General features: G+C 33.3%; 2 protein-coding genes across 2 annotated transcripts; one reads left to right on the forward strand and one right to left on the reverse strand.

Moving 5' to 3' along the window:
• Positions 1–4,392: 4,392 nt before the first annotated feature.
• PolD1 (DNA polymerase delta 1, catalytic subunit) lies at positions 4,393–7,914 on the forward strand. The gene is given in 10 exon segments (XM_089730381.1): positions 4,393–4,504; positions 4,619–5,299; positions 5,302–5,721; positions 5,724–6,491; positions 6,494–6,598; positions 6,601–7,344; positions 7,347–7,451; positions 7,454–7,623; positions 7,626–7,701; positions 7,704–7,914. Coding segments are annotated over 10 exon segments (3,246 nt in total). The 5' UTR covers positions 4,393–4,497; the 3' UTR covers positions 7,874–7,914.
• A 2,704-nt stretch (positions 7,915–10,618) lies between these two features.
• On the reverse strand, positions 10,619–14,023 carry LOC114243248 (pleckstrin homology domain-containing family A member 3). The gene is given in 8 exon segments (XM_089730382.1): positions 10,619–10,808; positions 10,811–10,970; positions 11,747–11,814; positions 11,817–11,863; positions 11,984–12,065; positions 12,068–12,142; positions 13,670–13,786; positions 13,833–14,023. Coding segments are annotated over 8 exon segments (636 nt in total). The 5' UTR covers positions 13,873–14,023; the 3' UTR covers positions 10,619–10,761.
• Between the last annotated feature and the right edge of the window lie 168 nt (positions 14,024–14,191).

The following is a 14,191-nucleotide window of genomic DNA, read 5'->3' on the forward strand; positions in this document are numbered from 1 at the left end:
CAATTACCTCGATTAGAAATCGTTGAATTTGCACATATAGGATATTAGGAAAACTTTGTTAGACCAGACTGCAAACTCAATTATAGCAATCAAAGGCTATGGAAAGCCAAGTAAAAGTATACTTCCCAAAATTACAACGTCGTATTCAAAAGTTATTAAAGCTTTAGATTACACAAGTAAAACTATTTTGTTTTTGTAGGTTTTAAAGATTTTGCTTGTATAAATAATTTTTTTATTGTAGTCTAGGACACTGGTGTACATTAACGTTATCTATAGTTAAATAGCACGTATGAAAGCTTTCCACGAGCTGTATTTTTTTAAACTGTCCTCGACCTACTAAATCGTAAATCTTAAGATCCGTACTAAAACACGAGTAAAATGAAGCGTTTATGTGTTTTGCTTGATTTGATACTATTTTATTGTTCAATCTCTAAGTTTAACGGCGTTCTTTCCCACGACATTTGACATAATGATCGTATTTATTTCGTTTCGACAACATTAACTGAACGACCCCTTTGCCTCTTCTTGCCGTTGTATTTCAGAATTTTATGTTCATTAATATTTTTAAGGAAAAGTTTTTAACAAGCAATAAACGATTTTTTTTAATTTAATAATATAGATTCTGTGCTTCCCTAATATTTATTGAGCTTCTAATAGAATTTTGAAATTCAATTGCATTGTTGCAGTTTTTTTTCTTTAACTCAATCTTAAGGTAGTAGTTGACATAAAAAAAAGAATGAAGATTAAAACACAAATTACAACTTTAGGAATAAGGTCAAGTGCAAAGAGGCGTGCTAACCTATTTGTCACGTCTAAAGTATTAATGGTGCGAACAAACGATAATGGAAACTCGTTGAGTGAACGCGACCGGCTGCCGGTCTGGGTGTCGTCGTCGCCACTCGATATCGTGGGTTCTCGGAACCACGTTTTCCTTTAGTAATTAGTCCTTCAAACTTTAACATATTTCATTACATAGATTTACAGACAAGCTAATGGTTCACTTCACGTTAAACACTCACAGAAACTCATAGATATCACAAATTGAACGCCGCCGCTCATCTTGACATATGGCTTTTAAACAAAACCATTTATGTTATTAATTATTTTGTAATATAAATAAAATAACCATGTAATTGCCATTCAATGCTTTAGATTAAACTGTGCATGAAAGTCATCTGATATTGTGGTGAGGAATGTTTTTTTTTTATCACATTAATTTGTTCATTTGGATATTGCATCAACACAATGTCACAGATATGTACCATATACTATTGGACCATTCCGCTTGAACTCATAGCAAGGAATGTCAGTCAACGACGTTGCACAAATCAGCAGGACATATGTGTGCTTATTGCGAGTTTTTTTAACGTTCTCGATAGTGTAAAAGTTAACTCGTACCTATGCAGTTGGAACAGCGCCCCTAGCGGCAAACGTAGGAAAGCGTTCCAACTCCTTAAACTACTAACTTTTACGCTATCGAGAACGTCAAAATGCTCACACTAAGCACACTGGTCCTGGAAAACGTCGGGTTAAAGGAAACCATAAACATAAATGGAACAAAATCTAGATAGCAAAGCGTGTGCAAAAGACAAGTGCACTCTGTTGTTTTTTTGTACAGTGTACTAAAAACCTACATTTTTACAGGATCTGATTCATATTTTCATACTGTAACTAACAGAAAATTTATCTTTATTGGTCAATAGTAATCAAACTTTGGCCAAAGTGTACCTACCTCCTCCTTCGTCCGCCATTTCCAGGACGTAAGCGGGATAGTCATAATAAAGATAAAGATAAAGATAAAGAAGCCTTTATTAACAACCTTATTTAGGTACATACTATTAATTTAATTTCTCTTTTTTTTCTTTGCATTTCACAACGGCTAAGATTGTTTTGCTTTCGCATAGGCCTCCCCCAAATCCTGCCCTAAGTCCCGATCGTGGCATTTCCTCTTCCACATAGAGCCTTTATGTCCTCTACCCACCTTTGGAACGGTCGTCCTTTTAATCTTTCCCCTCTGGAGAGTACCACTCAGTTACTAATTTAGTCCATGGGCGACGGTAACCACTCACCATCAGGTGGACCGTATGCTCGTCTGCCTACAAAGGCAATAAAAAAAAAAACCCATTTTACTGTTTTGCTTTTTATTAAATGACCCATCCATTTCCACTAAAAATTTTTAATCGTGTACCTATGATCTATACCGCCTTTACCATAAGGGCACACGGGGCCCGTACCCAGGGCCCCCATTCTCAGGTGGCCCCGAAAGACCGACAATTTCTCTCACACGTTTATTCTCAAAACCTTTTTTTCGGGCACATTACACTTTTTCACAAATCAGTAATCAGAAGGTATTTACAAGGCATATAGTATGACTATAATAGAAGATTTTGCTCAACAGAAATCCCGAAAGAAACCGTTATTGAAATCGTAACCAAAAAACCAGGATCATTCTAATATCATTAATGAAATATTATATCATACTGTATTTGATTACCTATAATAAATGGTCTCAAACTCAGTAAAAAAATGTTATTATAATTCGCTTTTTTTACTTTTCAAAAGGGCCTCAAATTCTTGTGTGCCCAATGGCCCCATCCTAGTTTATGACGTCCCTGCCTATGATACATCCGTTATTTTGTTTTCATACGGATACCTTGCAATTTCTTTTTTTAAATGTGTCTAGTATTTAGACTTTTAGGTGCAGCTAAGATGAAAATAATTTTGTGAAAAACACATTTCAGTGCTCTGCTTCTGTACTAAGCATTTATTTTTAGCTATTTCTTTACTCATTCAGAACAATTGATTCATCGGTTCATCGAAATTGTCTATAAATTTAATTAGAAAACAGAGTTACAATTTATTAACCGCCTATGAAATTTATTTATATAACACAACCACAATTACGGGGAAATATGATTAACGTATCCAATGCCATCCATGGCAATAACGTGATATTCTTAATTTAATTTTAGTTTATAGAAGCAATCCAAATTCCAAATTCCAAATTCGGTGGCCGACCGCAGCTGTAAACCGCAAGGGACACTTGATTAGTCTGCTATATTATGAACAGTAAAGTGGATCGCGAGTTTTTTGGATGGATGAAGCATCGCGGTCGTGTTTTGAAGCTGTTGCTCGAATCGCATGACCATTAAACACCAGCGTTTCATAAAGGTAAGTATACTCTCACCTTAGCTGTCTATTGACCACATGTGCTTCTCTGAGAACGTTCTAAGTTTTTTTGTTTTTTCCTACCTAATCTGATAGCCTTGAGAGGCTATTTCAGCGTAACCTTAACTAGTAGGTGAGCTCACGGGGCTCAAACCGGAGTGAGTGGTGACCCTAGCAAGAGCAGTGCTTCACAGAATCTACCACCGGATCGGAAACGCGATCCACTGAGAAGATCCGGCGAGAAACTCAGTGGGCTGTGTTTATGGGTTAATTCGCTTCGTCGTGTTTTTTTTTCGGTAACTACTTCCAAGCATTTAATTAGTAGAAAATAATACTTTTCATTTAATTGTATTCTGTTACATATATTATTATAGCTTAATGTTTAGGACCTACCATTATCTTCACTATGTTCTAAATGATTTTCTTTTTCAGTGATAATGGTCGAACGAGCACGAACAGAAGTGATTAGTACCCATTATAATAAACATACGTTTTTATAAACATAATGAATAATATACTGAAATTTTAAAACACGGGTAGGCTTCTGCAACTCAAACTTGCGCCGCATTTGCGAATACAAATAATAAATTATAAAGATATTTCAGTCTATGTTATTCATTCTGTCGTAGAGGGCCCAAAGAGCCATCTAGTATTAAGGTGTTTACTAGAGCGTATACAAATCACCCACGTTAATGTCGCCGCCTACATAAACTGAGTCTCAACTATATTTTACAGACCTGGGATATTAAACAGTTTCAATAGAGATTCTAAAAATAATAAATGTCTATCTTTAGTGCGTAGATCAGGTACAAAATCAGATCAGAAAAGATAATATGAAGTGAAATGAAACGAAGTTGATTAATTTGGAACATTAATCAATATGCATGAAATGAATTGAAATGAAATGAGATGAAATGATATGGGATGAAATATAATATTAGTAAAATGGAGGTTTTTTTACTTCTTTTTAGTGGTCTTTTTGCAAGAGTCCTAAAAGTTATGTGCAGCCTTTATAAAAAACTATAACAGACAAATATTTTCTACATGGATACCAAGTTTCAAGTCAATCGGATGCATGGTTTAGTAGTTATAACGGAACATCCGTAAAAACCACTGTAGATTTAGATATTAGTATAGATTAGGCAGTATGGTATAATATTTTTGCCTTTCCAGTTGAAAAAATAGAACTACCACTGAACTGATATTTGACAGTTCTTAAATTGAAAAAATCCCGCGTTAAATCTTACTTGATTGATTGAAAATCTTGACTTAATTACGTTAAATTTTAAAAAGTAGTGCTTACATATTATTTAAAGGTATAGAACCTCCATGTCAAGTAAGTGAAAGATTAAATTTATCTCCCGTTAATCTCAGTACACAATAAGGTAGTTAATCTAGGTTAATTACGAGGACGTAAAAGCAAGCTAAATTAGAACAATATTGTACACAGACAAAATGGACAGGAATAAAACTAAAGGTCCTCCTCCAAAGAGGTTTAAATCTGGCGACGATGACGATGAAAACGATACTCCATTTAGTTTCGAAGAACAACTGGCTTGTATGGACACTGGTGATATTGACAGCCAAGAAATATTTGAAGGTGAAGGACCTGAAAATCAATCTTCGAATATGAAATGGTCTCGTCCTCCACCGCCTATACTGACTCCAAACCGAGAAACATTAATATTTCAACAACTCGACATTGATCATTATTATGGCTCACCAATGAATGGCATGCCTGGCTCCCAATTGGCTCCCGTACCTATAATGAGGATGTACGGGATAACTTCAGAGGGAAACTCTGTTTGCTGTCATGTACATGGTTTTACACCATATTTTTATGTCACTGTACCAGTAAATTTTACAGAATCTTCTTGTAACGAAATGAAAACAAATCTTAACAAAGCAATATTAGAAGATTTAAGAGGGAATAAAGATAATATTAAAGAATGTGTCCTTGAACTGCGTTTAGTACAGGCCAAATCAATTATGTATTACAAAGGTGATTCCAATATTACATTTGCAAGAGTTTCAGTAGCACTGCCAAAATTAATTGCTGCTGCCAAAAGACTGATCGAAAGGCAACCTCTATCTTTTGGATTGATGGATCCTCAATTTTATGAAACAAACATTGATTTGATATACGTTTCATGGTTGATACTTCAATTGTTGGATGCAGTTGGATTGAACTACCTGTTGGGAAGTGGTTTTTAAGAACAATAGATTCAAAAGTGAAGCCTGAATCTAGATGTCAGATTGAAGTGGATGTGGCATGGAATGCTTTCATATTTCATCCACCAGAAGGAGAGTGGTCAAAAGTGGCACCATTCCGAATATTAAGTTTTGATATTGAATGTGCTGGTAGAAAAGGTATTTTCCCAGAAGCTAAACATGACCCTGTAATTCAAATTGCATCCATGGTCATAAGACAAGGTGAAACAGAACCATATTTAAGAAACGTATTTACATTGAATACATGTGCTCCTATTGTAGGTTCACAAGTACTTAGTTTTCAATCAGAGTCTGAAATGTTATCTAAGTGGTCTGATTTTTTCGCGAATTAGATCCTGATATCATTACTGGATATAATATTAGCAATTTCGACTGGCCATATCTTATAAATCGTGCTAAACATTTAAATGTGCAAAAATTTGATTTTCTGGGACGAATAAAAAATGTAAGATCTGTTATAAAAGATACAGTCTTGCAATCGAAACAGATGGGTCGAAGAGAAAATAAAACCATTAATTTTGAAGGACGAGTTCCTTTTGATTTATTGTTGGTATTAGTTCGTGATTACAAATTAAGGTCATATACTCTGAATGCTGTCAGTTACCATTTCCTTCAAGAGCAGAAAGAAGATGTGCATCACAGTATAATCACAGATTTACAAAATGAAAGTGAACAAACCAGAAGGAGATTGGCAATGTACTGTCTTAAAGATGCTTACCTCCCACTAAAACTTTTAAACAAATTAATGTGTATCATTAATCACATGGAAATGGCTAGAGTTACTGGTGTTCCTTTACTTTGTTTACTAACAAGAGGGCAACAAATAAAAGTTGTCAGTCAGCTACTACGCAAAGCAAAAGAAGCTGGATATTTAATGCCAGTATACCATAGCCAAGGTTCTGATGATCAGTATGAAGGAGCCACAGTTATTGAACCCAAAAGAGGATACTATGCCGACCCTATTTCAACCTTAGATTTTGCATCTTTGTACCCGAGCATCATGATGGCACATAATTTATGTTATACAACTTTAGTTCCCCCTAATGCTCAAAACCAATTTAATGTTGCTGACAATGATGTTACTATAACACCTTCAAAAACATGTTTGTAAAAAATCACATCAGAAAGGGCCTACTACCAGAAATTCTAGAATCACTACTCGCAGCAAGAAAAAAAGCTAAGGCAGACTTGAAGGAAGAAAAGACCCATTTAAAAGGTCAGTTCTGGATGGTAGACAACTGGCTTTGAAAATAAGTGCAAACTCTGTTTATGGATTTACAGGTGCTCAAGTAGGAAAATTACCATGCTTAGAAATATCTGGTAGTGTCACTGCTTATGGCAGAACTATGATTGAATTCACTAAGTCAGAAGTAGAAAAGAAATACACTAAAGCTAATGGATATAAAGAAGATGCTGTTGTTATATATGGAGATACTGATTCTGTAATGGTTAAGTTTGGAGTGAAAACTCTTGAAGAGAGTATGGAATTAGGAAAAGAAGCAGCTGAATTTGTTACAGCAAAGTTTGTAAAACCTATAAAATTAGAATTTGAGAAAGTATACTACCCATACTTACTCATTAATAAGAAACGATATGCTGGCCTTTATTTTACTAGACCAGATAAATATGACAAAATGGATTGCAAGGGTATTGAAACTGTTCGAAGAGACAATTGTCCTCTTGTTTCTAATGTAATGAGCACCTGTTTACAGAAGTTGCTCATAGACAGAGACCCAGATGGAGCTATTAATTACGCTAAACAAATTATAGCTGATTTATTATGCAATCGAATTGATATATCACAACTTGTTATTACTAAAGAACTCACAAAAAATGATTATGCTGCTAAACAGGCCCATGTAGAACTTGCTAAGAAAATGAAAAAGCGTGATGAGGGAACTGCACCGAAATTAGGAGACAGGGTTCCGTATGTGTTATGCTGTGCAACAAAAATACACCTGCTTATATGAAAGCCGAAGATCCTATTTATGTATTAGAAAATAGCGTTCCTATTGATTTTAATTACTACTTGGAAAATCAGTTATCGAAACCCCTTTAAGGATATTTGAACCAATTCTAGGTGAGAAAGCAGAATCTCTGCTTCTTAAGGGTGAACATACCAGAACCAAAGCTATGGTCACTTCCAAAGTTGGGGCACTTGCTGCTTTCACTAAAAAGAAAGAAAAATGTCTAGGTTGTAAAACTGTCATGCCTAGTGAAACAAAAAAGCGTTATGTGATCACTGCATGAAAAAAGAAGGCCAGTTATACATTACAGAAGTATTCAAATTACGGCAACTTCAACAAAATTTTCCAGATTATGGACAGAATGTCAAAGATGCCAAGGTAGTTTACATGAAGAAGTGCTTTGTACCAATCGAGATTGTACTATTTTTTACATGAGAAAGAAAATGGGTATGGAGCTTGACACTCAAGAAAATACAATTTTAAGGTTTGGGCAGCCGATTTGGTGAAACTTATGTAAAAGAAATAAAATAAAATAAAAATTTAATATTAATATATTTATATATTACATAATCATAAACTAGGAAAATACTATTATTTTAAGAAAGAATAAGTTTTTGAAATGAATTTTAACAAATACGAACTGTAAAAAGATTCTGTTACACATTTGACTATCACAGAAATAATTTTGTAAAATTTGAGATTTTTTTATTGTTGCCAAATATTAAAAACATAATTATTTACATTACACTACTCATATAGGAACAAAAGCGGTACCTAGTCCGCCACAATTTTTCGACTGAGATTTTAAAGTATCTGTATGAGAGAAATACAACTTAAAAATAAATTCGAAGTCTTTAAACTGTCATCGATAAGCGCGTTAGTGGTAAGGATCTACAAACACCTTCAGGGCAGCAAAAAACGTCAGTCAGACAGTAAGTGAGAATAGTTGTGGAAATAACAGTTTATAGTAGGTCTACACTCTTAAAGCAGAAATCTACAACTCTAGCAGAGCTCGTGCACCTTCTCTATACAGTACAATCTAAAAAGAAATAGATCGAAGTTTAATTTAATCAGCTGATTATACTTGTGGATGGTACCTAGATAGTTGTTACAATGTAAGACTGCTATGCTGATTGGAAACATTCGAATTTGATCTACCTATTTTAATTTATTACTTAACTGCAATCGTGAACTTCTAGGTTTCGCAATGCATTCTGTATTCCCGTTTCTGAAAACTATGCATCACATACGTGCTGGCATGGTGAACGCGATGGCTGTCGGAATCAAAATTTACAGTTTATTTTACTGTAACGTTACTGTGAAAGGTCTTTGAGGGTAAAAAGTAGATGTTATGGATGACATACGATCTGCCATTAAAACATTATTATGTAACCAAGGCACATGATAGACTATTTGAAAGGTAATCCAAAGAAAAAAAAAGAAACTGTAAGCTACGGTAGGCAGCGGCTTGGCTCTGCCCCTTGCATTGCTGAAGTCCATGGGCGACGGTAACCACTCACCATCAGGTGGGCCGTATGCTCGTCTGACTACAAGGGCAATAATAAAAAAAAAAAAAAAGACTTAGCACATCGCTTTTATTAAGAACAGAAAGGTAGAAGTGCATGTTTAGAGCTCCCTAAATATATCTAAGTCTAATTTAAACAACTTACACATTAAATTAACATTCAGTACCCATCAATTATTGTAATATTCATTTGTTAAAATAACTAAATCCAATCTTTCAAGAAGGTCATGTGGATCGAACTACCGTCATCAACCAATTTCAAGGGACCATCGGGCTACACGGTTTGACGAAAGATTTTCCAACAAATGGTAACAGTAACAACCAACAAAAACCGAAGTACTAAGAGAATCTGGACAAAGTATTCCGGAACAGAATTAAAATTGACATTATTATATATGGCAATGGTGTTGTCAATTGAACAAAAAAGTTTTTTTTGTTGTTTAATTCTAATTTTGGGTTTATTTGAAAAGGTGTAAGCATTGCTCAAAAGACCTCTGAATTTATTTTGTCATACAAGTTATTTTACTGCTTTTATGCTCAGAAGCGGCGGTAGTCGCAAAAAGTGGGTGCATAAAAGAACTACAATTAAAAGTTAAACGTCGCACAATCATCATCCTAAAACGATTAGTCACCTTTTTCATTGGCGTAACATATACAGATAAAACATAACATGCAGACCCCAAATATCTCAGATTTCCGGCCGAATATCGGACCCGTATACATATTAGTTAGGGTTACTAACAGTAAGATCAACGACATGAGGCCTGAGGACGTTGTTTTGATTTTCCTGAACAATGTATGTAGTAATGATTTGGGGTATCTTAATTTAATACACAAAATTCACATATGTTATTAATCTGATGACATATTCTCTAATGCTTTCTTTCTAACGCTTCCACTAATGTAACCATAGTTTGTTATTTAGTTAAATAATTATGTAATTCTTTGTTGAATAGATGTAATTTAAAATTATTTGTAAATATGACCCACAAATAAAGGAGGGGTCAATGCATCAATGCATGGAAGATGATTTTTATTTTGAAATTACTGAATTATTTGATTCTCTTTAAATTTAAACACTTGAAACTATCAAACACCAGTAATGAATGGTAGATAATTAAAAAATGTGATTTAAAAACTACTAATTTTGAACAGTTGTAAATTTAAATCTATACTAATATTATAAAGAGAAAAGATTTGTTGTTTGTTTGTTTCGAATAGTCTCCGAAACTACTGGACCGATTTGAAAAATCTTTTTCCATTAGAAGCCGACATTGTCCCTGATGAACATAGGCTACTTTTTTATTTTTTATTTTTTTTTTGGTTTCATGTGTTTTAATGTTTCCGAAGCGAAGCGAGGGCGGGTCGCCAGTATAAAATAAGATATTATTTTATTGGATTGATTTATTGGAATCATCTCATCATCAATGTAATAATATGTGTTGTACTGCTGATGTCCAACCTTCAAGTTATAATAAAGGAACATACCTTAAATTTATATCCTAAAAAAGTGAAAAAGAAAACTTATGAATGACTACTAGTGCACAGATATTATTCACAAAAGGATATAATAATATAGTATGATAGATAAATTTCATTGAATTCAAATAGGGTGTACATTTTCAACACGCACATTTTGTAGCTGTTACAACGGTAAATTGTAAGCACATGAATGGGAACTTTTCATAATAAATGCCTATGAATAAGACGTTCCCTACAGGCCACAGTAACCATACATGTCAGCAGATTACGTTTACACACCAAACTAATAATGGTTACACTAACTCGTCCTAAAAATTTCAACAATTCGTAAGACAATTACTATTGGCATAATAGTTTTTTTTTTTGTTTACAGCCTACCTAAAATATTCATCTATTCTCTTGTGATAAAGTTCTACTTAGTGATTGTCTAGGCATTTATTTGAAGAGTTGTTTTTTGTGATTATTAAATTGGGTATGGGCATTTCATATGGAGTGGTCGGTGGAGCTCCTGGAGGTGCAAGCTTCATTATATCTTCCAGCGTTCTGATGAATGTATCACATGTTGCTGTGAGTAAACTTGTTGCATCATTAATAGTCTGAAATTAGAGTGATATTTGTTTTATAAAAATTAATACTTTTGCTTCATAATTATTATACAAATAATCTCATATGAAGTGTATTTTTTCCTATTAAAAGTCCATTACTAAACCTAAGCATACTTTTTTAATAAGCTTTTATTAGCTTCATACATATGTTAGTATGTAACGGGAATCTTTCTGAACATGAACATGATTTTGACCCTTTTCAAAATGTCGGATTAACTCGAAATTTGGCATATTATTACGGACTGATGACAATTCAATATTTTAAACAGTTTGATCCATTATCCTAAGTAGGATCATCAGGATTAGCGATTTTTTTTCTTCCTGAGACCCGGGAGTGTCTGCGTTAAGACCAAGAAGGGAAATAAGAGCAGCACCAATCACCTATTGCTCAATAAGTTCATACTGATTCAGATGCAATTCTGAAAATTGAAAAAAAGTATTGAAAATTTTGAGAACAACTAAAATGTAAAAAAAAAATTAATAAATTTGAATTAAAATAGTGTAAGGAAAATGATTTTATTGTATAAAAAGCATGGGTTGGTTTTCAGGATATTATCAAATAACCCATCTACTCATATCTGTTCATAAATATTTACAACTATTGATACCATGCACCCCACGCTTTTTTTAAAATAAAAATCATTTTTTCTTACACTATTTGTAATTAAAACTTATTAAAATTTTCTATTTTTTAGTTGGATTTTCTATAAAATCTTAAATTTAATATTACACTTTTATGTCAATCTAATGATTAAGGTATTTTTTACCTGTAATTCAGGACCGGTATCTGCATTTGCCGCACTTTTCACAGCATGAACTTGCTGCATCATGAGATACAATACAAACGCAATTCAGATTTTTTATGACTCAAGTATTTGTATCCTCTAGATTATACCTGAAATTAATATTATATAAAACATATCTACATGTATACATTTTAATACTGTTCTAGTAGTAACTATAATAGTATATTATCCAGTAATATTATTTTAAGTAAGAAAGGCGAGTTGTTAAATACCTTTATATCTTGTGCATCAACACATGCCTTGGCACTTCCTAATGCCACAAGCCATTTTTGTCTATCTGAGGAGAAGGTGCCCTTAAGTACATATGCTGTTGACCCGGTATCACTAGATCCAATCTTGTGTTGTCAATAGTATTAACTGAAATTTTTATTTAAAGCTACTTTTATCCATTCTAAGCAATCCTGAAATGTCTATCATGAGCTATTAAACAGAAACAAAGCATACAAAAGAAAGTAATCTATAAATTTAATAATAATGTATGAGTGTTTTTTTATTGATCCCATTATATTGTTGATCTAGTTATCAATCTATCAGGATTGATATCTAGATCAACAATTGGGATGTTGTTTTCAGTAAGTGTCTAAATAAAAAAAATATAGCATGAAGTCTGTATGTAGTTACAATACGACCGACGTAACTTGGCGAGTCCGAACTTCGCGCAGAAGGCTGCGCACAAACGTTTTTAGGAACCAAATGGTGGTATGAGCAACGTGCGCGGGGCGGAGGTCTAGGCTAGGGATTGACTCTATGTAAACACAATCGTCCCTTTATTCAATCAAATATCGCAATCGATTTTTATCGGTTTGGAATTTATTGATTTTTGTTTATATGAGATAATGAATGAAATAGATTTACAAACATATTGAATGTTGTCGTTAGTAAATGAGACTTCATCTTTAATAAAAAAAAAACTAATAACACTTTATTTTCTTGGTTGAAAGACATGATTTAGTTGAATATCAGTTATTTATCAACAACTACTACAATAGGGACTGTTCGTGAATATTTTAAACCTCCTATAAAATGGAATATAAATATATATTTTTATATAAATTTTAATCAATTTTAAAAAAAATCGATTAAACAACATCCTCAAACACGCATATTGGACATCCCTTTTCTTGACATCGTATAAATTCGGTAATTCTCGGTATGCGGTAATTTGTCTCACTCACACGCTAGCATTAGTGTCGTGTTCGTGTCGCTATCTCTGTCTTGAGTACGGGCGGCTACAAAAGTTTTCATTGATTTGTTATTATTATACTGTTTTTGTTTAGTGCTCAGTTTTTTGTTTAGTTTTAAGATTGTTTGTGTTTAAATTTGTTTTAGTATTGAGTGTCCCTTGGCATTTATACTATTCGTTAACAAAGATGCCACCAAAGCATAATAGTGTTTTAAATCGACGGCCGACAAACATAATTTTTGATTTTTTTAAAAAGAAAAGAAGAAAGCGTAAAAGATGTTGACAGTTTTATTTAGAGTTGCTAACGATCTGGTGTATCGCAACGCTCAGTACAGCGGATCGCAACTGAAGGCAGTGTTCGGGCTTACTTTCGAATTAATTAATTACGTTATTTTACCGCTTTCTGTCTTAATTTATTATTCTTTTATTACCTCTCTTTAATTTATTACGTTATTTTATAGCTTTCTCTCTCATAGTGTTTTGATATTCATTTTATTTGTACTTGGTCCCTGTATATGGAATTTTTAATTCGTATTTTGATTTAAAAAATTAATGCTAATAACACTTTTTTTTTCGAGTGTACATGCGCGAAAGTTGACCTGCGGCTATATTCAGACTCGCCAAGTTACGTCGGTCGTACTGTATGTTGTTTTGATTATTTTGTCGTGATACATGAAAAAATAACGGAACATTTGTCTTACCATTTATTTGACAAACAGATACTTTCACTGATCCTTTACATCCCTGAACTACTTCATCTTGTGATTTATAATAAGAAAGTATACCATTCTCTAACACAAACCATCTTGTCTGCCATCCTGAAATAATTAATTACTACATAGTTAAACTAAAACTAACAATTACCGTTCCAATAATTTGTCCATTTCCATAAAACTCCCTCCATCGTTCTAAAATAAGTTCATTTATTTTTGCATTATTGAACATGGGCCTTCAGTAGATACCCTAAATATTATGTTGAAATTGTTGTAAAACAATTTCTAATCTAACTTCCCGTTTTTCAAATTTTCGTCTAGTTGGATGTCAAATGCCGTGTCATAGCTACTTTCTTTCAATGTCAAAAAGGAAAAATTATAGTTTTTTAATCATAGAGTTTAATCCATTCTTAATCCTTAATCGGGCACAGGGAACTATTTTCCCACCCTCCGAATCTAAATAAAATTTCGAATATTTTTGAAGTGACAACATCGACATCAACCCCACGA

Source organism: Bombyx mandarina, chromosome 10 (genome assembly GCF_030267445.1).
Source record: "Bombyx mandarina strain Sakado chromosome 10, ASM3026744v2".
Lineage (NCBI taxonomy): Eukaryota > Metazoa > Arthropoda > Insecta > Lepidoptera > Bombycidae > Bombyx > Bombyx mandarina.